The sequence below is a fragment of the Sycon ciliatum genome, chromosome 7 (genome assembly GCF_964019385.1).
Source record: "Sycon ciliatum chromosome 7, ocSycCili1.1, whole genome shotgun sequence".
Taxonomy (NCBI): domain Eukaryota; kingdom Metazoa; phylum Porifera; class Calcarea; order Leucosolenida; family Sycettidae; genus Sycon; species Sycon ciliatum.
Window position 1 is genome coordinate 30,383,920 of NC_088649.1, and position 24,855 is coordinate 30,408,774.

The window sequence follows — 24,855 nt, forward strand, 5'->3', positions numbered from 1 at the left end:
AAAGAATAGTGCCCCCGGCCCGGGGGCAGTAATCGCGCGAGTACGGTAGTACGGTATCTGTATGTGCAACAAGATCCGTACAATAGAATGCCGATTATCGGAACCTCTCCACACTGCGCTCTTGGCCCACATTCCCAACACCATCATGTGACTCCATAGAGAGGGAGTTCGTTGTTGGATAGATGTTCCGCATCCAGCTCCTGACAGCTGTTTCGCTCAGTATATTAAAATAATTGTATAGGGTAAAGTGTCGCAATTGCACCAACCAGCCAAATTAAATCGCAGACCAAAGTTTGTCATGGAGGCAAATAATGCATAATTGAGTCATGGATGCAAATTTTGTTGCTCTCACATGCATCCATGGCTCAATAGTCCCGATTTCTTTGGTGAAAACTCCAACCGGCCAAAGTCTATTGACGGCCAAAAGCTTCATTTCGAGATTGGTAACCAGTTTCTCACAGGCCACATTTGTTGAACTTGATTTACAGTATTCGGAATGCCAGTTTGCACTGGATTCAGATCATTTGCAAGGGACGAAATGATGATGCACAGGATGTGTGGAAAGTTGGCAACATGAATGGTGTTTGCGTCAAATTTAATTTTGTCCCCACGATGTAATTTTGAGGAGCTGCCGAAGAGAATGATAAAATTGATGAAAATATTAATTGTTTGTGCCTGGAGAGCACTATATAAGTGGTGCTCTTCAGGCACAATCTTCCTCAGCCTACTCAAGCTCAACTGATGAGGGGTGAATTCCCCGAAACACTGTGTATTGAGCAGGGAGTGGTGCTTTCTTGCAGGTTTGCCGAGTCAAAGGTTCGATGGACTTCTCGTGTGCTCTGGATGGCAGTCGTGAGTCAGTCAAGTGTCAAGTAAAGTCGGCGGAATAGCGCGAGCTCCGGTGTGGGGAGCAAACCCTTTCTTAAAATATTAATTCTAATGACTATTAATTTTATATAATACAGTCGTCCCTCTCTAATCCGGCACTTGTTTATCCAGCACCCTTGCAAACCAGCACACTTTCTGGCAAAACGGGTTTTTTCAGTTCATTTTCTACGCGGCACTTGAATTCCGCCTCCAGCAGCGATTTTCTGCAACAAATCACTCAAACTGTACATAATTTGATTTTCTAATCCAGCAGTTGTACATCGCATAACGTACCGGTGCCAATATCCTATGCCAGTGCATAGGATATTCCCAAGTGTATGTTATAGACATGCATTCCACAAACTTTTGACAAAGTACTTGGATTGACACAGAAAATCCCTACATGTTGACGGTACGACACAAACATGTACGTAAGTCGTTACTAGGAGAGCCGGGTTGGAGGGCAGGATTTGATAATCCAGCACCCTTGTTTATCCAGCAGAAAATGCCGTTGCAAAAGGTGCCGGATTAGAGAGGGACGACTGTATAAAGAGTACATAACTTTTATAATTAAAAATTTAATAAATAATAATAATAATTATTATGATGTGCATGGTTTAGATTGATGTGTGCCAGCTGCTCCCTTGTCCGAACACACATGACGATTGTACTCCTAAGCCACGCGCCCCGTACCGAGGAAAATGGATAATCGGCACCCGGTACCCTAGCTCTACTGTACGTGACTGACCTAGGATTCGGACAAGATCTTTTTTATTTCTAGAATCTCCGTCTCAGAATGTCGTCCTCGCTCTGAGATCGAGCTTGTGACATCATCACTACATGTACAGCTAGCTACATAATTGTAGCTTTCTGCTTTCTAACGAAGTAGCGGTGAGGCATGCATCCTGCAGCTTCATAACTCGAAAAAAATTGGTGAGCACACATGCTCATTCCCTGGGCACTGCAAATTCACAACTCATTTCACAGAATCATTTTCGTTTCGTGTTCTTAGGTGTTGATAATATTTCTATGACTACACATGTTACCTTTTTTTTTTTTTTTCAACAACTGCCAAGCCTCTTATACGATGTTATACGTTACCTCAGTGCTAGAAATATGACATGTCTAAAACTAGTGAAAGATCACAAGTTTATCAACACCAGGGAGTCGTAAAAGCCCGGGAGAGGACACGGCACACATAGTCCGCAGGCCAAAGGGCTGAACTGAGTCTAAAAAAAATTTTCGTTCCCCCCGGGGTGGTACCAAGTTTCGTTGGCATGTACCGATAGAGCTAGCTGAGGGGGGTATCTTGGTGAAAGAATTGAGTCCGTGCGGTGGTGCTGAGCCTCACAGTGGGTGGTTTCCTCTTCGGCTGACGAACGCTCTGTGCCTGCACAGATCTCGTGTTTTCACATTTTGGGCATGCGTAAAAGTCGCACATAATTTCCCGCCGTGCACGTGGTGCATGCACGTGGCGATTTTTGAAATTTTTGAATTTGGCGAACTCGAAACAAAGTCGAAAGCTGACAGATTCTTCCACAGCTCGTCTTCTTTGGCCGTTTATTTCCGTGTCTAGTGTCTGCCATGGAGTAGAAGGATGGCGGAAAAGGAGCCTGCAGCGCCAGTGCAGCAGAAACGTAGCACACGGCAATCTGTTCAAGCTCCCTTGATCGAACCAGGACGTAGAAATTGCATTTTTTGTGGTAGCTTGTCCAAGAAGGTCCCCAAGAGCACCTGCAAGCAGACGACATCACAGCTCCAGACGGAGGATGCTGAGGCGAAACTTCGGAGAGCCGCAGCCATCCGGAAGGACGAAAGAATCCTGGTTGCCATCAGTGGAACCAGCAGTCTTATCGCGCGTGAAGTATTTTATCATAAGTATTGTTATTTGAATTATGTGCGAGAGACTACATTGTGCAAGCTCGTACAGGAATCCTCATCAGCCACGAGTGCGACTGTCACTGGTACGAGTGCTGCCATGGAGGTATCTGACCAAGCACTTGAATACTCAGAGTCGGGAAGTTTGGAGTATTGTAATGGCCTGTCCCAATTTGTTGAGACCATAGCAGTCAAACTCTTCGACGAGTGCAATGTTCTCAGCATGAACGCAATTGTTTCACAGTACACGTCCGCTGTTGGTGAGTGTGCTCGGACTGATAAAGTGAAGGCGCTGTTAGTCAGCAAATTCGGTGACACGGTCACTTTCGCACGCCCATCTGCTCGGAATCGATCGGAACTTGTTTATGCAACCGGCAGCGCTAGTGAAATAATTGCAGGGCTCCATGGAAGTAAAACTGGCCGCAATGTAGACAGCGACGAGGATTTTGTCGAAGAGGCGAGCCACTCCGCAGCTTAAGCAACGCATGACCAGCAGGAGCTGCACAGCATCTATCATGCTGCTAGAGAAGTATTCACCAGCGTTGGGAAGCAGTTTCAGTCATTGTCGACAGAAAGCCTAGCCGCCCTGGAGAAGTTTGTTTGTGCATACTACAAGGTACCCCATTGCTCTAGCGTTAATAGCGCCCGCTATGAGCTGTTCTGCACCAGGAATGCACAGTCCAACCAGCTTCCACCATGCCGAGGTGCACTTGTGAAGCATAGCGCCCGTGCAAACTATCAGGCTGCTATTTGGCGACGGTGTCTTGAGCCCTGTCCAGTTATCCCTCTACCACATGAGAATGGACATGGTAAGGAATCTTCTTTTCTGCATACTATGCATTTCCTGCCTGTCTTTGCGAAAGGTGTTGTATTTTGATACAGTGATGTGCATGCTGCTTGTTAATTGTTCTTATATTGATTACTGTTCTTGATATTGGATTTGTGTTGGTTTGATCTGTAGGCTGGTGTCTTACAGGCGATGGCACGTTAAGAATAGATTGGGTCAGTCTGCCACCTGCCCCGCATTCAATTCAGGAATTTCTTAGTTGTGGTCGCAAGACTGGGTGTACTGGAGGGCGCTGCTCGTGCCGCCGTCATAGGCTGCTATGCACAGATGCTTGCGGCTGTCACCATGCTTCAACAGAACCATGCTCTAACCATGTGAAGATGCTGGTGATGAACAGCTGCCAATGTCTGCTGTTTCCCTTGATGATACTACTCCACCAGGCGCGTACGCAGGGGGGGTTTCCCGTTGCCCGGAAACCCCCCAAATGTTCCAAACGAGCAACGTTTTTGGGCATATTTTGGTAGGGTGCACGATCGATCTGGCAAGAATGCGAAACTTCAACAGATCGTAATTCAGTCAAATCTCGCTCAAATCTAACGATCCAGATATCCAGGTCGAATAGAAAACTCTCAGCTGTCGGTTGAAACAATTTGTGACGCGCTGCGAGCAATGTCTCTTGAGATAAATTGTTCGTAAGGTGAGCCGCGATCTCGCAATTTCAAAAGCGCGCAGTGCCACTCGAGTATCGAGAATTTGAGACTTTTCGTCCCGCTAACTTGCTCAATTATTTGCAGGAGCTTCACTTGTGATATTTTCAAGAGTACACAGCAAAAAAAACGAAACTCTGCGATCAAGAAAAGCGAAATTGCTGGAGCAGGACGCGTTTTTCGGCCTTTCGCCCAGTTTGGGCATTTTTTCGCACCGTCGCTGCACTCTACCGCTATAGCATATAGAGCTGGATATGTACATGGCTGTACTGAGTCCTGGCTATCATGGTCGACCTCATTCTCTCCCTGGTAGGTCTACCTTTCCACTTCCAGGAAGCCTAAGATAATGAAGATTGAGTGAGTAGAACTGAAGTTTATGATCCAAAGAACACGAAAAAATGCATCATTTTGAAAATTTCCTGTATGGTATGGTACTGATTTATTTGAATTCGGTATCTCAACAGTACAATGTACAACTTGGGAAGATCCGAATGACATAGATACATAAACATAAAAGTGGAGTAGGTGCTACAGCTGATCATTTTATCGCAGGTTGTGGGGCTAAACAAATACCAGTATGCAAGTACACAAGAAATAAAAGCTGAATAAATACGACTGCATGACATTGGGGAAAAGCACCAATCAAAGCAAAACAAAGCGACACATCACTCATTGAAAACATTTTCGAAAAGGAGCTGTTTTAACCGGGTACATTGTATATATATTGTAGGGCTCTTTAGACAGGGTTTAAAAACGAGTCAATGCTTGCGATTCGGTTGGAAACCCCCCTAGAGGTGACCCTGCGTACGCGCCTGTCCACTAAATGATGATGATGACATTGATCAGTAAGTTCTTTCTAGCAGCATTACATACATGTATACAATGTAGATATGGATATGTTCATCACCCTTCCAGAGCCCCCTTGATAGAGCAAAATATTTTATCCGGATCTGTTAATAACTTTGAAGAATATTGGCATGCTATGATTTTGTTGAATTCATCAAATCTTCCCGAACTGTATGGCTTTGTTCTTTGCGGTGTTTCTCCTCTCTAGACCCTCTGCTTGAGCACGAATAGCTGACCCTCGTCCACTCGGTACTTGTGTCTCAGAAGTCAGACAACTTGATTGGACCTCATCACACAGAAGCGCTCTTACGCGAGCTGCAACACTATTCGTCAACAGTTTCCTACATTAAACTATCATTGTTTATCAACTTTCCATGACAATTTGATTATATTCCTGGAATTGTGTTCATGTAACTGACCTATATGTATGAAAATCTGACAATTGCACATTATAATTGTCATTGCCCGTGCATTTTAATATTCACGGTATGTTGTCATTGTACATGTACAATTGCCTACCCTCTTTACTATCAAATTACCCAGAATGAACCCCCAATGCTATAGGAAGCATAGCCACTGGACTTGTCTTGCCATAGCAAGTCTAAATAAGTTGATATTTCCTCCTGAAACACTCTTACAATGCCAATCTAGCCTTGGTTGCCATGACAACACTGTGTAAATAGTGTCTGGGCCATAAGTCAATGTAGCACCACCACTAGTACGAATGCAATACATGATGTGATAGCTCTTGTCTTACTCTATCATTTGCACCTGTCAAACCTTGGTACACCCCAAATGGGAACGAAAAATCATTTTTGAGCTTTGGGCCTGTGGACTAACATTCCCAGAAAACATCTTTGCCTCGCGCTGCCGGGGAACGCTGCCAGGGAACGGTGTTGCGAGGCAAGGAAATTAATATTTTCGAAAATTGTGATGTCTTCTTGAAATACTAATTGGGACATTCTCCGATTTCTCTTAGAGCACGGAGACGATTGCTCCGTCGAGTCTTCTGATCTCTATTTTCATCCTCATCTTCCAGCTGCCTCACTCATTCTCTCTCAGTTTATCGAAGTTAATTTATTCTGAGGCGATGGAAATGCAAGACAAATCCCTAATTGTACTTCACTTTTATTTGAGTTGGGGTGAACGAAATGAGATTTGTGGAAAATGACGCCACTTCCCGTGTTAGCCGCTGGTCGTATCATACAGCCCATATTCCATTGCAGGTGATGGGCCAACGTTCGTGTTGAGATCCGCTGAGTTTCCTCGTACTCGTGGAGTTGAATTTGTGGCAGAAATTGCACTGAATTGCAGTCAAATGGTTGTGAATGAAACGAGATTTGTGGAAAATGACGCCACTTCCCGTGTTAGCCGCTGGTCGTATCATACAGCCCATATTCCATTGCAGGTGATGGGCCAACGTTCGTGTTGAGATCCGCTGAGTTTCCTCGTACTCGTGGAGTTGAATTTGTGGCAGAAATTGCACTGAATTGCAGTCAAATGGTTGTGAATGAAACGAGATTTGTGGAAAATGACGCCACTTCCCGTGTTAGCCGCTGGTCGTAGCATACAGCCCATATTCCATTGCAGGTGATGGGCCAACGTTCGTGTTGAGATCCGCTGAGTTTCCTCGTACTCGTGGAGTTGAATTTGTGGCAGAAATTGCACTGAATTGCAGTCAAATGGTTGTGAATGAAACGAGATTTGTGGAAAATGACGCCACTTCCCGTGTTAGCCGCTGGTCGTAGCATACAGCCCATATTCCATTGCAGGTGATGGGCCAACGTTCGTGTTGAGATCCGCTGAGTTTCCTCGTACTCGTGGAGTTGAATTTGTGGCAGAAATTGCACTGAATTGCAGTCAAATGGTTGTGAATGAAACGAGATTTGTGGAAAATGACGCCACTTCCCGTGTTAACCACTGGTCGTATCATACAGCCCATATTCCATTGCAGGTGATGGGCGAAAGTTCTTGTGGAGATCCGCTGAGCTTCCTCGGCGTACTCGTGGATTTATGAATTTGTGTCAGAAATTGCAGTCGAGTGGACTTCTGTGCGTGTGTTGTGAGTAAATCGCGACGGCTCCCTTCCTTCAGCATCGTCAAAACGCAACATAGAGCAATATTACGCACTCGTTCCATGATTCATGATAATGCCTGGATTCTTTTAAAAACAATCAATGTGTGTTCCCTATCTATCTACATTGTACATGGTTGCAGGTCGTTATTTATAAATCTTGATAATTTCAACACTTTTCTACTCGTATACTGAGTACGCGGTGACTTGAGCCGTTTAGGAAACGGAAGTCTTGGCGAGTGTACAAAAGGTAAACCTATCATTTGTACTTCATAACGGAATTGTGCACAAAAATGCACACACACGTTCGCGCGCACACACACAAGCACACACACAAACACTGTACAAACACACACAAAAGTACAAGCACATGTGCACATACACACGCCTCCCCCCCCCCCCCCCCCCCACACACACACTCAACTCTGTAACGGAATCACAGCCATTCCGTTCCCCGGGACGCAGGACACAAAGGACAAGACTAGTTTGGTTTACATAATTATTATTGACATTACGGAAATGGAGACAACACTCAAAAGGACGAACAAGAAGACTGACAAAAGGACTCTCGACTACAACATCGCGCATGCTCATATCACACATGCACGCGACTAGACGAGACAGTTTGGGGAATGCCATCACACAGGAAAACAACACATCATTTCACAACACCTGCCCCCTTGATGACATTCCACAAAATAATAAACCGACACCACGTTCCACATGCACAACAGCAAAAGGAACCACAGCAGAACAGAAAAACGAAAACCAACCATCAACCTAGAGCCGACGCTCTACAACCAGGCCACGCCACACAAGGCCAACCGAAACATGGGAGCCGAAGCTCCAACTAAATAATATTTTAACATGCGCACAGCCGCACCAAATAAATCTACAACAAAAACAATGGAGAACAACAGAACGAATAGAAGAGCAACAGACCGACAACAACCAAACTGAAACAACACAGCAACAAGCAACGAACTGAGCAGCGAGAGAAACACGATCAGACAACACAGCGAGCAAGACAACAACAAGACGAACAACAAAGGACGACACACAGTCGGTGATGCCAGACTCATCCACTGTCCTCTGGCGAGCCACGGCCACACGCTCCGTCGCGGTTCCTGCCGTCTCAGGCTCCAGTCCCCAGCTTCTGCCGGTCCACCACCTTCTCTGCCTCCTCTCCGCGTCTTCTTCCGCTTCCACCAGCTCCTCGTCTCTCCTCCATCCCCACGCTTACTCTCTAGTTGTACTATTACTTGTATTAGTTGTTGACGACGACGAACAGACTCATGACAAACTTACTCATCCTCTGCGTCCCGGGTTTCGGCACCACGTTGTAACGGAATCACAGCCATTCCGTTCCCCGGGACGCAGGACACAAAGGACAAGACTAGTTTGGTTTACATAATTATTATTGACATTACGGAAATGGAGACAACACTCAAAAGGACGAACAAGAAGACTGACAAAAGGACTCTCGACTACAACATCGCGCATGCTCATATCACACATGCACGCGACTAGACGAGACAGTTTGGGGAATGCCATCACACAGGAAAACAACACATCATTTCACAACAACTCCCTACCCCTGTACTGAGTCTGACAGACATACAATCATGTTTATCCTTCCTTCGCCACCAGTTTCGGATAATGGTGTCAACAACGAGTTGTAAAATATTGGTATTTTAGGACTCCCTGCCCTGAAAACAAGCACAGCGCCGTGGATCGAGCAGATCCGGCCGCGCCGGCCTAGCGTGCTTCACTTTCTGGCCGAGGCAAACATCGTCCGCGTGCGCGCATCCCGTGTCCTCTCCCGGGCTTTTACGACTCCCTGATCAACACCTAAGAACACCAAATTAGTGTATATCAACTCCTTGGCAGACTTCCACTTGATTCTGTGAAATGAAAATAATGAGTTGTGAATGATTATTAATTTTGCAGTGCCCATATGCAGGGATATATACCGGATCAAGGGAATGAGCATTTTCTGCTTTCTTCTAGGGATGTCAGCGAACGCACTGCGCAGGCCTCTGCGCAAGCATTGCGTCATCGATTTTTTGAACGTGATCGCGGCCGACAGAGAAAACATGGCCGCGGTCTGTTTGCACCGCTGGGAGTCGTAAAATTACTGTTCTTCTGTCCCCGCGACCATTCAAATCATACGCGATACAGGAGGACCCACGAGCTCACCACGTTCTCCCCGGTCGATTTCTCTGAAAGTTTGCACATCGTGAAACACCAGTATGAGAGGTGTTCAGGCCAATTTTCAAGGGATTACCCTGGTTGGATCGTTCCAAAATCGGACTTGCATTTCTCTCTCGCGGCCATTTCTTGCGCGATGGAAGCGCCCTGCCCTGGTGAGTAACCAGCGTCGCGCTTGGTAGAGAGTTGCTGCAATCAGCTCCCTGATGTCTTCGCTGCCATTGTCAGAAGCGATGGGCCCTGAATTTGTTTGAGAGTCTCTGGATGCTACTTTTCCTCAGCCTAGTTTTCAGCCATTCCGTGCATCTTCTTCGCACGATTTATTTTGCAAAAAAATGAAAGGGTTCATGAGTTTTTTTGTCGGCCGCGCGTAGATGGGCCAGGCTGACCTGCGCAGATGGGCTGCGCAGTGCGTTCGCTGATATCCCTATAAATTCTTCAGCTTTTTTGACTGTTTGGCGGGCTACGGTACGGGTACGAGGGGCTAGGGACGCTTGACGTGTCAAGGTAGCGCCGCCGCGGCGCCGCACCAGAGCGGTGCAGTGCGCATGCGCGTCATTCGAAGTTACGTTCATCCTTCTCGCTCTGGTTGTGGAGAGAGAGGGAGAACTGTTGCTGTTTGCTGTTCAACCTTCTCACAACCATGTCTCAAGTATTACCTATTCGTTTTCAGGAGCACTGCCAGGTAAGTTAGTTAGCCCATGGAGTGGAGCTGTTGCAGGTTTATTGCCTGTTTTGCGCATCGCGTTTGATATGGATAGCTGCCACATCGAGAATTTGTTACATCACAGGGAATGTTGCGTTCATGGATAGTGTCAGCTTGCCTACTGGGGGTTACTAGTACGCTTATACCCGCCAGCAGGCTAATGGGAGGATTGTTCCTGTGCTGTGTGCTGTGCATATAGCTTCAAAATGTTGGCATCAACGCCGCCAACATTGGCTTTGCCACTCTCACCATGGAGTCGGACAAGTACATTTGTGTCCGCGAGAAAGTTGGCGAGACGGCTCAGGTCGTCATCGTTGACATGGCTGACCCTGGAAACCCCACCAGACGTCCCATCTCGGCTGACTCCGCTATCATGAACCCGGCGTCCAAGGTGATCGCCCTGAAGGGTGAGTAGGGACGTGTGCTTTACAGATTTTCTCGTAACGTGAACTCCCTATGCAGCAACGTCGGCACAATAGCTTCCTCTTTCCTGTTTGAGGCATCACGAGTGCGATTTCCCACTCGAGAACAGTGCATGGCAACTGCTTGTAAAGTGGGCATAATTTTCTTTGAAGTGGAACAAATGGAGCGTCACCGGTCAGCATGTGGTCTAGTTATACATCGCGTGCTGCTGAGAGCAGCGAAATAATGTGCTGGAATGCAATCTCGAACTAACTTTTGGAATTGAAAAATTCTTCGGTTAGGATTCAGAAATCACTCGAGGCAATGCTCGCGTGACCGGCGCTCGCTGCCATACTGTTTATTAGTTTCCGTACACGACGCCGTGTGGATTTAGCTTGCTCGAATACTTGCATTTTCCCCAAATAATTATTTAGTGCCTTTGGACGTGATGAGGCGCTGATGTGAAGTTGTGCAAATAACTATTTTCCATACTAGAATTCATAGTGCGCAGGAATTCAAACTGGGTTGGAGTGCAGTATGGCAGTAGGGGCGTTTGTTGTTGTGGACATGCCAAATAGCTCCACCACAGCCATACAACTTACTGAAGTACTTCAATAGTTTGACAAGTCCTGTCTTGAATAGAGATTCTGTGTTGGGCAATGGAACCCAAGGCCATGTCCGGGGCCCGGCACCCTTGCTGCTTATAGCGCGTACGTGCACTGTAGTTCACGCACACACTGTAAACATGGACCAGGAGTGCTCACGGCTGCAAGGCCAGCACCCCGTGGCTGCTGAACTTCTCAACGGATTTCGATGTCCGCTATAGTAGTATAACATAGTTGCGCAGCACTAGTCGTACTGGAACTCATGACCGTGTCGTCGACACTGGCGAATGTGATTGAACTTTCTGTGTGTTGTTATTTGCAGCTGGAAAGACCCTTCAGATCTTCAATATTGAAATGAAGAGCAAGATGAAGGCGTACAACGCCCCTGACGATGTCGTCTTCTGGAAGTGGATTTCTGTCAACACCATCGCTCTGGTCACCGAGGTGGCTGTCTACCATTGGTCGATGGAGGGTAAGCAAAGGCAGTAGCGTGTGTGTGTGTATGCGTCCGTTTGTTTGCGTGCGTGCATATACGTGCGTGTGTGTGTGTGTGCGCGCGCTGTGATGTCAGACCAGGTCAGGTCATAGTTGCTACCGTAGGTAGTGTAGCTTGAACGTGCCCCTGGGTGAAGTGGCTCGCTTTGGACTATTATCACATTTCGACCTGCCGCCAGAAGCCTGATACCATCCGAAGTTTGTTATAGGTGAAGCTTGTCGCATGCACGATTCTGTGTGCGTGTGTGTCTGTGTCTGTCTGTCTGTGTGTGTCCCATATGGTGCAGTGGTATGTGCAGCGATTTCCAATCGAGAGGTTGCGGGTTCGATTCCCGACGATTATGGTCACACACGTCTTTCTTCTCTTTCTCAGACTTCTCCTGACTTTTCTTTCATTCTCCTGGGTGGTTACCAACAGCCAGTGCATGCCGGAGTATGTGGTGTGATGTGTGTGCGGGAAAAAAATGAAAAAAGACCAAAAAGTAGGGATTCACTGGCCAGAAAAAGTCACTTCATAGCTGTGTGGTGTAGACCAGGCTGAATAGTGGCGGTCAATTCTTCAGCCTTGCAAGTTGTTGAATGGTGCAATCCCAGCACAAGCTGCTATGGCTTCTGCTGTAGCATCGCTATCATCGCCTTCGGCGATGGGCGTCCAATGGTCTGTGAAACAGTGTTTACTCAGTCGAATTGTGCATGTTTGTTTTGTTCTCTTTGTCAGGTGCATCTGAGCCAGTGAAGATGTTCGAGCGCCATGCCAACCTGGCTGGCTGCCAGATCATCAACTACCGCACTGACAAGGAGCAGAAGTGGCTCTTGCTGGTCGGAATCACTGCTCAGTCGCAGCGTGTTGTCGGTGCCATGCAGCTCTACTCGGTCGAGCGCAAGGTCAGCCAGCCCATCGAGGGCCACGCCGCCAGCTTTGCCCAGTTCAAGATGCAGGGTAACTCCACCGAGTCCACGCTCTTCTGCTTCGCCGTGCGCACCGCCACCGGTGGAAAGGTGAGTCTCCCCGCACATGTAGCTAGCAGCAGAACTTCTAACTTCGACGCTGATCACCGCCAGGTGTAGCCTCTGCAGTCCTCCTTACATAGTATTGCATGCACCTTTTATCAATGACACTCCAATGCAGTTGTCCTTTAGCATCAAAATATTCACGAATGTGTAATATCTGGAAAAGGTTCGAGACTGCTGCCAAATATGGAATGCTTAGCATTACTTCGAAGTGCAACTTATGTGTACGTAGGTTACGACCCATCGACCTCTTTTGGGATGCATTCGACTTTGCATATAAGGCATGTGCAGTGCATATCAACTTTGCGTCCATTCGTGGCGCTGTCCCGTATAAGGCATTTCATCATTGTGTCCATCTTTCGTGGCGCTGTCCCATATGACAAGTGTTGCATTTCACTTGCAACAAACAACTGTGCATACTCTCTTCACTGCTGTATGGGCAACGCGGGCTCCTTTCATGCACACCTGGAACTGCTCAAGTCAACATAGTCCTAGTTTGACTGTGTGTGTGACTGTGAGTGAGTTTGTTATCGGGACCTATGGCCACATCCTGGTTTTCTTTCTTTTCCGCACTGTTCATGGTGTTGCTTTGAGCAACTCGTAATTAGCTCGTAAGACAGCGCATTGTCAGTAGACAGGAGCAGAGTGTACATGTATAATGATTTTCGCGGCATCCGCATCTGCAGGCCACCGCTTTGCCTCTACACCATAGTCTGTAGCACTGGTTATAAAACTTATGCTGTACACTTGTGTTTGGTTGTTGTAATGTGGTGCAGCTTCATGTCATTGAAGTCGGTTCCCCAGCGGCCGGCAACCAGCCATTCACCAAGAAGGCCGTCGACGTCTTCTTCCCACCGGAGGCCCAAAATGATTTCCCGGTTGCCATGCAGGTGAGTGCACTTTCTGTTCTTTTTTCCCCCATCCGAATATGGGCAATACATGGCTTGTGGCTCTGCTGGAGGGGGTTATGGCTGGATGCCTTTTCTACCACATTTTTATATTGAGGCAGAAGTTTAGTCTTTGCTCTGAGTCTGTACACTTGTGGCGGTATAGCTGTCCACTTTACATGTGTATGTGCATTCTTGCGCTTATTCTGTATGCACGTGTGTGTGTGTGTGTCGATGTTCAGGCCAGTGCTAAGCACGATGTGGTGTTCATGATCACCAAGTACGGCTATGTTCACCTGTACGACTTGGAGACCGGCACCTGCATCTACATGAACCGCATCAGCGGCGACACCATCTTCGTCACTGCCTTCTACGAGCCTACCAGCGGTATCATCGGTGTCAACCGCAAGGGACAGGTGAGCGTCTGTCTCACCTGTGTACTTAGTCTGTATTTGCGTGGCTCAATTGTGGGCTAAGCTGGTTGGTGCTGCATTCTCGCTTGGGAGTACAATGAACTGCGATGATTAGCCAGCCAGTGCGCGACCAGAATAATCGTTGGGAGGATTTCTTTGATCGCAGCATGTGGCACTTTCAGAGACCCTCTGTACATGATAGTTATCACTTACACCAGCCTCCTGTCATATCAGATCTCCAGCAACGGTTTCTTGTTTGTTTCGCTTTACCGTGTTGTAATCAGCATTTGCAACGCTGTGAGTGAGTGTGTGTGATGCTCGTATCATGTTTGCATAGTATATAGCAGTGTCTGATTGTTGTTCTCCTGTCTTTTATTGCTGATCTGCCCGTCAGGTTCTGTCTGTGTCAGTCGATGAGGCTAACATCATCCCGTACATCACAAACACACTGCAAAACCCCGACCTGGCTTTGCGGATGGCGGTGCGCAACAACCTGGCTGGTGCAGAGGACCTGTTTGTGCGCAAGTTCAACATGCTCTTTGGCCAGATGCAGTACTCTGAAGCTGCCAAGGTGGCCGCAGCAGCTCCCCAGGTATGCGCAACCCTATGCTGTAGCTTGCCATCTTGATATTTCACGTGCGCGCGTGTATGTGTGAAGAAGAAGAATGGGTCAAGTGCAAGGAAACCATGCTACTTGAATACAAATCAGTCGACAAGGCTTCCAATTGCACTTTGTGCATATTTTTGCTTCTTCACCTTTTGGGCAGTAGTACTAATGCTTGATTTTTTGGGCTGTGTGCTTTCAGGGTGTTCTGCGTACATCTCAGACCATCCAGCGCTTCCAGGGTGTGCCTACGCAGCCTGGCCAGACATCGCCGCTGCTCCAGTACTTTGGCATCCTGCTCGAGCAGGGACAGCTCAACAAGTACGAGTCTCTCGAACTCTGCCGCCCAGTCCTGCAGCAGGGTAAGACATAGAAGGCGAACGACTTTTCTATGCTACGTATGCAGTATGAGATGATGGTGTGTGATTTGCACTGTAAATGTTTCTTTGGTTGAAATTGGTACATTGTGCCACCTATGCGGTGTACGGTTTTGCAGCCCCGGATCCTTAGCGTACTTTTAAATGTGTTTGGCTTGCTCTCGTTGTGCTTTGTTGCTAGGTCGCAAGCAGCTGCTGGAGAAGTGGCTGAAGGAGGACAAGCTGGAGTGCAGTGAGGAGCTTGGTGACCTCGTCAAGCAGGCCGACCCCACGTTGGCCCTGTCGGTGTACCTGCGCGCCAATGTGCCCGCGAAAGTGATCCAGTGCTTTGCCGAGACTGGCCAGTTCCAGAAGATTGTGCTCTACGCCAAGAAGGTCAACTACACGCCCGACTACGTGTTCATCCTGCGCAACGTCATGCGCATCAACCCCGACCAGGGCCTGCAGTTCGCTCAGATGCTGGTCCAGGACGACGAGCCTCTGGCTGACCTCAATGCTGTAAGTTGGACCGGCGTCATTGCTTCGCGCACAACCTTACACACATGCATACGCTGCTTTGCTTGTTTGTTTGTACGAGTCTAAATAAAATTCAATGACAAATACATGCCCGCATACACAACTGTCAAGTCTCTCTTTCGCAGTCACAGTGTAGATTATGTCTCAGAAGTGCTTCTTGGATTGCTAATTGGTTTGTTACATCCACATAGTCATTGTCATGTCTACCCATTCATCGTGCCTCACTCACATATCTGTGGCACACATGCTTATCTCTTATTGTGTTGCTTGATTTGTGTACGTGTGTGTGTGTGTGTGTGTGCAGATTGTTGACGTGTTCGCCGAGTTCAACTTGGTGCAGCAGTGCACATCGTTCCTGCTCGATGCCCTCAAGAACAACCGTCCCGCTGAGGGTCCCCTGCAGACTCGCCTGCTGGAGATGAACCTCATGGCTGCACCACAGGTCAGTTGACTATACAAAATAAGAACAGTACACATTCCTGTCTGTCCCTGTGATTCCTAGACCTCATTCCAATGTCCTGGCCGCAGTTCTATAGGTCAGACTGTAGCCGTTTGCTCGGCAGAATGTACTCGTAGCGCACTTATGTGGACGTCGCACACACGCACCTGTGTTAATATTCCGTTGAACTAAAATCCTCTTCTCTTTATCTCTCTCAATGTGTGTGTGTGTGTGTGTGTATTTATGCACTGCGCAGGTGGCCGATGCCATCCTGGGCAACCAGATGTTCACGCACTACGATCGCCAGCACATCGCCCAGCTCTGCGAGCAAGCTGGCCTTCTGCAGCGCGCCATTGAGCACTACCAGGACGCGTTTGACATCAAGCGCGCTATCGTGCACACGCACCTGCTCAACCCCGAGTGGCTGGTGAACTTCTTCGGCTCTCTTAGCGTGGAAGACAGCCTGGAGTGCATCCGCACCATGCTGTCGCACAACATCCGACAGAACCTGCAGATCTGCGTGCAGGTTTCCACCAAGTACCACGAGCAACTGGGCACCACGTCGCTCATCGAGATCTTCGAGTCCTTCAAGTCCTTTGAGGGCCTCTTCTACTTCCTCGGGTCGATCGTCAACTTCAGCCAGGAGGCCGACGTGCACTTCAAGTACATCCAGGCCGCCTGCAAGACTGGCCAGATCAAGGAGGTCGAGCGCATCTGCCGTGAGAGCAACTGCTACGATGCCGAGCGCGTCAAGAACTTCCTCAAGGTGAGTGGGCGTGCATGTGTGCTACGTTACAGCTGGAATGTAGATGGGATCCCAGTACAAATGATCTGAGTGAAAAAGATAATGGATTCATCTTTCTTTGACTCATCAGAGTGTCTACTTATGATCTTGTGGTGTGGAGGTAGTTTCTGTTTATTTTTTACTACAATGATACTGAACCGTGCACACGTGGTTTCTGGCTGTCATCAGTCCTGGTCCGCCTGGTGTCAACCAACCCGAACTCGCACTTGCTTGCATGTATGTAGCCTGACTGCTTCTGTGCTGTGTGTTTCTGCTTCTCTTTCTCCAGGAAGCCAAGCTGACTGACCAGCTGCCACTGATCATCGTGTGCGACCGATTTGACTTTGTGCACGACCTGGTGCTCTACTTGTACCGCAACAACCTCCAGAAGTACATTGAGATTTACGTGCAGAAGGTGAACCCACTGCGTCTGCCCGTCGTCGTCGGTGGCCTCTTGGATGTTGACTGCGACGAGAGTATCATCAAGAGCCTCATCATGGCCGTGCGCGGATCCTTCGACACCGACCAGCTTGTCGAGGAGGTACGTTCTCCCGTGATGTTGGCACTCTGTGCTTGTCTCGTTTGTTGTTGTTGTGTGCTAGAAAACATGTGTGGGGTGAATTTGGTGTATCAACTGCCTTTGTTATTTGGCCAATTGGAAATGCCAACGTAATGCACAGTCCTAGACCTGCGAACACTGAGCCGCAAAATGATGCAAGGCGCAAACTTAAGGGGCGCAACTGGATTTCATTGAACACAACTGTTCTTTCCTGCTTGTGGGTTTATGTACGTGTTTTTCATTGCGGTGCTGGTTTTCCCTTTCTGTGCACTCGTGTAGGTTGAGAAGCGCAACCGCCTGAAGCTGCTCATGCCATGGCTGGAGTCTCGCATCCACGACGGCGTCCAGGAGCCAGCCACGCACAACGCCCTCGCCAAGATCTACATCGACAGCAACAACAACCCGGAGCGCTTCCTGCGTGAGAACCAGTTCTACGACAGCCGTGTTGTCGGCAAGTACTGCGAAAAGCGCGACCCTCATCTTGCTTGCGTTTCCTATGAACGTGGACAGTGCGATGAAGAGCTCATCAAGGTGAGGACGCGTTGCATTTCTAGGGTTGGTGTTGAATTTTCACGCCTAGTGTAGTGCCGCGTATCAAAGCCGTGCTTATTCCTGTAGACGGCGATGTCAGGGCTGGGCTTCTATTCTCACTCTATGTATGGCAATGCTAAAACCACACGTTGTTGCTGACATTGTATCTTCAAAATCATGCTTGTATTCAAAACAGGCTTTTATACAAGACACTACAGTACAGTATCTTTGGCCCTGCTTTCTCGAAGCACTTTGTTCTTTGTGGCATTTTCATGTCCGATATACTGGCTTTCGTTCTGTTACTTGTGGCGTATCACAATCTTGGTCTGTGCTTTTCCCTCTTCATTTGGGTAGGAGCCTTGTACTAGTAGCTGAAACGAAGAGAATACCGTATATTCTCTATTATAAGCGCCGTGCTTATATTTTTTCAACACCCCTCTACCCCGTGCATATATTGGAGACCGTGCTTATTTTTTCAACCAATACATCCATACAGAGCAAGAAGAAATACATGCTAGATACCATGCATGCCGCATTGATTTCCACCAAGACCGTGCTAATAATAGAGACCGTGCTTATAATGTTTCGAAAGGTGCTCACAGTGTGCTGGTATTAGAGACTGTGCTAGTAATGGAGACCTGTGCTTATAATAGAGAATATACGGTATGTATTGTGCACACGTCTGGCTGCTGTGTGTGTTGAAGAATTTATCCACTTGACATTGGTTTGGGCTGTGAGATCAAGTCCGACCACCGGTTGTTGATCATGTCATCTCACCTTGCTGTTGCCGGTGTGTTGATTCTGCCGTCTCACCTGTTCTCGTTGTTGTTTTTGTGTTGATTGTCGTGAAACTCTTTCTGCTTCTGCTGCTGTAGTGCTGCAACGAGAACAGCTTGTTCAAGAGCGAGGCACGCTACCTGGTCCACCGCCAGGACGCCGACCTCTGGGCCCTGGTGCTCATCGAGACCAACGAATACCGCCGCCCTCTCATCGACCAGGTATGTCTGCTGCCCTGCCCTTAGTCTTCTTACACGTTGCTAGCCCCTCTCTTCTCGGATAATTGAAATTGCAGCTTTCTGTGTGATTGACGTATGACCAAAGAATGAACTCGTACGTGTATGGGCGTGTGTAACTCAGCTACTATACATTGTGTTTTCGATTTCGACAGCGACCCACTTTTTTGTGCACCATTGGCAATACCTGGTATGCACAGTTGTGACCTCTATGTTGTGCTATCCTCTGGTTGCTCTACGTATGTACAGGTTGTCCAGACCGCATTGAGCGAGACACAGAACCCTGATGAGGTGTCGACCACCGTCAAGGCCTTCATGACCGCCGACCTGCCCAACGAACTCATCGAGCTCCTGGAGAAGATCGTTCTTGACAACACGCTGTTCTCCGAGCACCGCAACCTCCAGAACTTGCTCATCCTGACCGCCATCAAGGCCGACCGCACGCGCGTCATGGAGTACATCACACGCCTGGACAACTACGACGCTCCCGACGTTGCCAACATTGCCATCAGCAACGAGCTGTACGAGGAGGCCTTTGCCATCTTCCGCAAGTTTGATGTCAACACATCTGCCATCCAGGTAGGTCTCTTCTTCACCTGTGGTGCATTTGTGCGTCACGTGTATGTGTGGGTGCCGATACCAAAAGATGACGGAAGTAGATATCACCACGGATATGTGACTCCAGATAACCTCCGACACGACTCGTTTTCATGATTATGCGCCACTTTCCGTTATGCAATGCGCCTGGTTGTACACTAAACTATGTGTTGCCATTGTGATTAACGAGATGTTACCTTGTGTGCACTCATCCAGGTGTTGATTGAGCGCATTGGCAACTTGGACCGTGCGTACGAGTACGCTGAGCGTTGCAACCAGAGTGATGTCTGGAGCCAGCTTGCCAAGGCCCAGCTTCATGCTAACATGGTCAAGGAAGCCATCGACTCCTACATCAAGGCTGATGACCCCTCCACCTACATTGAGGTCATCGAGATCTCCGGCAACTCCGGTGGGTGTGGGCTGATGTTTTGCTGCTGCTTCCTCTTGTTAGTCCCTGTTATACGTGCAACTATGTCACTCGCTTGTTTTCTTCCGGCTGCTGTGACAAGTTAATTGTGTGTTGTGCTATAGGCGCCTTCGTTTGCTTCCATTGTTTCTGGCCAGGTGTTGGCATCTAGTCCATAACACATTGTTTGACCAATATGCTTTGTGCAGAACTGAATTTTATGTTGTCCTCGTGCCTGCATCTATATTGTTTGTTTGCTATGCTTGGTTCAATCCTACAGGCAACTACGAGGATTTGGTGCGCTACTTGAACATGGCGCGCAAGAAGACCCGTGAGGTTCTGATTGAGACTGAGCTTGTCTTTGCCTTTGCCAAGACCGGTCGTCTTGCCGAGCTCGAAGAGTTCGTCAATGGTCCCAACCATGCCCAAATCCAACAGGTAAGCACGTGGCACCGCTGTGACAGAACTCCGCAGCTTCCTGAGAATTTCAAGATTGTTGTATTCTCTGTCTCGATCAGAACAAGGACTGTGTGCTCTATTCATTCAGACGAGCCCATGTAGTGGGCTTGTGTAGGCCTGTGTTTGTCGGCACCGCTTGTCCAGGTTCGAACCCCGGTGATCATAGTGTGGAGGATTTTTTCTGGTGTCAATGATTCAAAAACCTTGCTGTTCACATCCTGATGTCAGCCTTGTGCTGGCGTCTGATGATACACCTTGTCCATTGAATGAGACACCCTTTTTTTTTTACAATATTTCACTGAATTAAATTCACAAGCAGACAGCCAACACGTTGTTCTGATGTTCAATATTTTTGTTGGGCTCGTGTTGGTGACGCTTTCTTCTCCAGCAGCTATTGACATGAACCTTCTTTCGTGTCGTATGACAAGAGCAGTTGCTCCTTTTTATGAAGGGCGTGCTATATTTGGTTGTGGCAACCTAATGCATGCGTATCGTAATTCTTACATGCTGCTGCTGTCTAGGTCGGTGACCGCTGCTACGATGCACAACTGTACGAGGCTGCCAAGATCCTTTTCAACAACGTCAGCAACTTTGCCCGCCTGGCCTCTACTTTGGTGCACCTGGGCGAATACCAGAACGCCGTTGATGGAGCCCGCAAGGCCAACAGCACTCGCACATGGAAGGAGGTAAGTTTCCAGCCCCTCTTGCACTTTGTTTCCATCGCGTGTATTCTATGATGGATGTGCTTTTTCCTGGTCATCGTGCGAGCATTAGTTCGATGCATGCTACAATAGTCTCCAGTGTGTACATGTATTTTATTCTGTTTTATCTGCTTTTGGTCGTGTTTCTCTGATCATGCCGTATCTCCACTTTCTCCCCTCTGTGTGTATTTCAGGTGTGCTTTGCTTGCGTTGACGGTGGCGAGTTCCGTCTGGCCCAGATGTGCGGTCTGCACATCGTGGTGCACGCCGACGAGCTGGAGGAGCTCATCCGCTACTACGAGGCGCGCGGCCACTTTGACGAGCTGATCGCGCTGCTGGAGGCCGCACTCGGTCTGGAGCGCGCGCATATGGGCATGTTCACCGAGCTGGCCATCCTCTACAGCAAGTACAAGACGTCCAAGATGCGCGAGCATCTGGAGCTCTTCTGGTCGCGCGTCAACATCCCCAAGGTGCTGCGTGCCGCTGAGCAGGCCCACCTCTGGTCCGAGCTGGTCTTCCTGTACGACAAGTACGAGGAGTACGACAACGCCATCACCACCATGATGCAGCACCCCGTGGACGCCTGGAGGGAGGCACAGTTCAAGGACATTATCACCAAGGTAAGCGCCTTGGCCTCTCCATGCTCCCCGTCAGCTAGCTGCTAGACTAAGGGCGCCATGTTACATGCATGCATTTCAACTCTGGTTGCATCGCTGAGTACTCGGGGGTGTATCTGGTATGGGAAAGTGTTCATATTATTGAAATGGTTATCGATGGTTTTTAGGCGATTCGGACTACGGCCAAAATCACGTGTAAACTTGAATTTCGATGGTGATGCAGTCGTGTTTCAAAATTTTATTGATAATCCCTGATCAAATCCATCTGAGTCGTGGAAACGTGGTCACAGTTGGCCGTAGTCTGAATCGCCTATTAGCAGTCCGTCAAAAGAACTAATGTTTGTAGCCTCCAATCAAGCATTTAAATCAGCAAGTATTCAACATGTACTACCGGACTAGAATATATGTCCAGAAGCTGACTGTTAACTGTCTGTTGTGTATCTGTTGTATTGTCCAGGTTGCCAACATTGAGCTGTATTACCGTGCTCTGAGCTTCTACCTGGAGATCAAGCCAATGCTGCTCAACGATCTGCTGCTGGTGCTCGTGCCGCGTCTCGATCATAACCGCACCATCAACTACTTCAGCAAGCGCAGCCGCCTTCTCCTGGTTAAGCCCTACATGCGCGCCGTGCAGTCACTCAACAGCAAGGTAGGCATGCTCTCTCATCTATATTTATGCTGCACTCTGGTGGCTTTGCTCTGCTCCAGATTTGCACCATCTTATTTGTCGCATGGTCCATACCCATGGAGTACACCTAGGTGTCCAAAGTCCTATACATCTGCTTGTGGCCAAGTGAGGGGGGGGGGGGGGGAAGGGGGGTACACGCATGTGTCGTTGAAATGAATTTTGCCTGAGCTGGGTAATTCTCATTATTCTGACTGTTACTAGTAGGGCTTGTCCGATTCTCTTATTTTCTTCACCTCTTTGTGTTTAGGCTGTCAACGAGGCTCTCAACCAGGTTCTCATCGAGGAGGAGGACTACCAGAGCCTGCGTGCCAGCATCGACGCCTACGACAACTTCGACAACATCAACCTGGCCCAGCAGTTGGAGCGCCACGAGCTGATTGAGTTCCGCCGCATTTCCGCCTACCTGTACCGCGGCAACAACCGCTGGCAGCAGGCCACCGAGCTGTGCAAGCGCGACCATCTCTACAAGGTATGCTGTGTGTGTGTGTACGTGTGAGTGAGTGATGTACCTCGGTGTCTTCTTGGCACTGCCGCAGTCCAGCCGGCTAGACACAACCAGTCATAGGTGTTGCACTTGCGAAACTGAGGTGTTATTGTTGTTTGAAATGGGAACCTTTGGGAAAAAGAGATGATGCCCCATAGTAAGTACTGGTAGCTGTGATTGCTGGCATGGATGCTTGAGACCAGCCCTGCGAGATTGACATTTCTTGAGAATCCTGTGTCTGTGTATTTTTGTTCTTGTGTATCTTGCAGGATGCCATGCAATACGCATCCGACTCGCGCAACACCGAGATTGCCGAGGGTCTGCTCGCCTGGTTCCTGGAGATCAACCGCCACGACTGCTTCGCCGCCTGCCTGTATGCCTGCTACGACTTGCTGCGCCCAGACGTCATCCTGGAGCTGTCATGGAAAAACAATATCATGGACTTTGCCATGCCGTTCTTAGTGCAGGTCATCCGCGAATACATTGGACGTGTTGAGCGTCTGGAGACAAAGGGAGAGGAAGCCGAGAGCGAGAAACAAGAACAGCCAATGATGATGAGTAAGTTTATAGAGTGTGTGTTCCAGTGCTGATGTATGACTGGAGAGATAAACAGACAGACGGATACGGCGGGCACATGTACACTCGTACAGAGTATATTTCGCGTTCTCCATATCTGGCAAGCATGTATAGTGTGTTTATGGTGCGCGCGGTTCATTACGACTGGCTAACGATGATGTCTGTGTGGATACCCCTATTGTATGCCTGCACCGCCATCACCACGTCCCGCATCATTTCTTGACTTGTTTGTTTGTGTGTGTGTGTGTGTGACTGACTGTCATTCGCGCTGCAGATGAACCTCAATTGATGTTGACCGCTGGTCCTGGAATGATTCCCGGAGCTGGTATGATGCCCGGAGCCGGTATGATGCCACCACAAGCACAAGGCATGCCAATGGGTGGCATGCAGCCTAATGTAATGCCTGCTGCTGTCGGTGGCTTCCAACCACAAGTAGCACAACAAGGCTTCATGTAGACATCTCTTCATCTCCTGTTCTTGTTGTTATTATTATAATAATAGCTATTCATGTTAGGCTGTGATATTTTCTTGTTTCTTGTTGTTGCTGCTGCTGCGAGGTATGGCAGCACCGCTTTGTTACCTCTGTAAGACCGATTGCTTTTACACGTGCTGCTAGCTCGACTATTGTATGTTTGATGATAAGGATTGTGCTATTTTGTGGCCAGTGTTTGGTTTGTCCTTTTCGCCATCGTGTCTCAGTCTTTGAGCTCGGCTAGCTACCGCTGGTGCTTTGTGATTCTTCTCTGCTTTCTGCGCTGCCGCCACCTCTTTCTTCTCCTGTTGTGTCATTTAGCTGTACCTACGATCTTGTTTTTTTGGTTTGTCGTTTCTATGACTGGGCGTTTCTAATATTTTCTGCAGTTGCGGCGTTCAGCTGTTGTATCAACTAGCGGCAACGGCAAGCGATCATAGTGCCCTTACTTGCATTTAAGTTTCTTCTTCCTTGTTGTTTTGTTATCTCGCACTTGCGCCTTGTAGTGTTGCTACTGCTATTACTGCACCAAAGGTTTGTGGTCTTTGTCACCGGCCCATTTAACGAGAATTTCTATTCGACTTACTCATGTATGTCCTTCAAGCACACAAGCAATTTAGAAAGCCCTCTGACCGCTTGATGTTTGTGTTTTTACTGATTATTATTTGGCTCATGCCCGTCTCCTATTATTATGCGCTATGGAGTCGTACTGAGTGAAAAGAGAATACCATTATTGGCCACCGATCTGTTGATGCTTCGGCATATCCCCTAGTGTATGTATGTGCATGCGTGTGTCCAACGTGTGCAAGCACTTACTGTAAACCGTGAAATTATTGCCATGGTCTAATTTCTGCGAAATTCGCGACCGCGTGGAAATCGCGAAATTTAGACAGCGCGAAAAGGAGATCCATGAAAGGTTTAGCAAGAATGTCATTCTGCAATCGCAAAATTAAAACCTCGCAAACCTGTCCGGATTCTGAAAACGCCGCGAAAATTTCACGCTTTACAGTAGTATGTGCTTGTAGTGTATTGTAGGATTTCGGATACCTTTGTGCTGTATCTGAAAACGTGCATTACAGCTGTGGACCTGGAAGTTCAACATGGTCGACTTTTTGGATGCGATCACAGCCTTGATATCGAGCT

At 48.2% G+C, this 24,855-nt stretch overlaps 1 protein-coding gene across 1 annotated transcript; it reads left to right on the top strand.

Moving 5' to 3' along the window:
- Nucleotides 1-9,919: 9,919 nt before the first annotated feature.
- LOC135821305 (clathrin heavy chain 1-like) lies at nt 9,920-24,456 on the top strand. The gene is made up of 23 exons (XM_065334361.1): nt 9,920-10,055; nt 10,276-10,483; nt 11,406-11,555; nt 12,297-12,577; nt 13,366-13,479; nt 13,719-13,892; nt 14,284-14,481; nt 14,696-14,855; nt 15,052-15,368; nt 15,691-15,828; nt 16,082-16,591; nt 16,899-17,150; nt 17,448-17,699; nt 18,575-18,697; nt 18,962-19,291; nt 19,526-19,718; nt 19,996-20,153; nt 20,696-20,860; nt 21,070-21,495; nt 21,950-22,141; nt 22,428-22,649; nt 22,934-23,222; nt 23,515-24,456. Exons 1-23 carry the CDS (start codon nt 10,014-10,016, stop codon nt 23,694-23,696), a joined length of 5,076 nt encoding a protein of 1,691 aa, XP_065190433.1. The 5' UTR covers nt 9,920-10,013; the 3' UTR covers nt 23,697-24,456.
- The last annotated feature ends 399 nt before the right edge of the window (nt 24,457-24,855 follow it).

Coding starts and splice junctions, on each gene's coding strand:
- LOC135821305 (XM_065334361.1), top strand. CDS start 10,014: ATGTCTCAAGTATTACCTATTCGTTTTCAGGAGCACTGCCAG. Junction 11,556..12,296: donor CTACCATTGGTCGATGGAGG/GTAAGCAAAGGC, acceptor TCTCTTTGTCAG/GTGCATCTGAGCCAGTGAAG. Junction 20,861..21,069: donor GCACTCGCACATGGAAGGAG/GTAAGTTTCCAG, acceptor TGTGTATTTCAG/GTGTGCTTTGCTTGCGTTGA.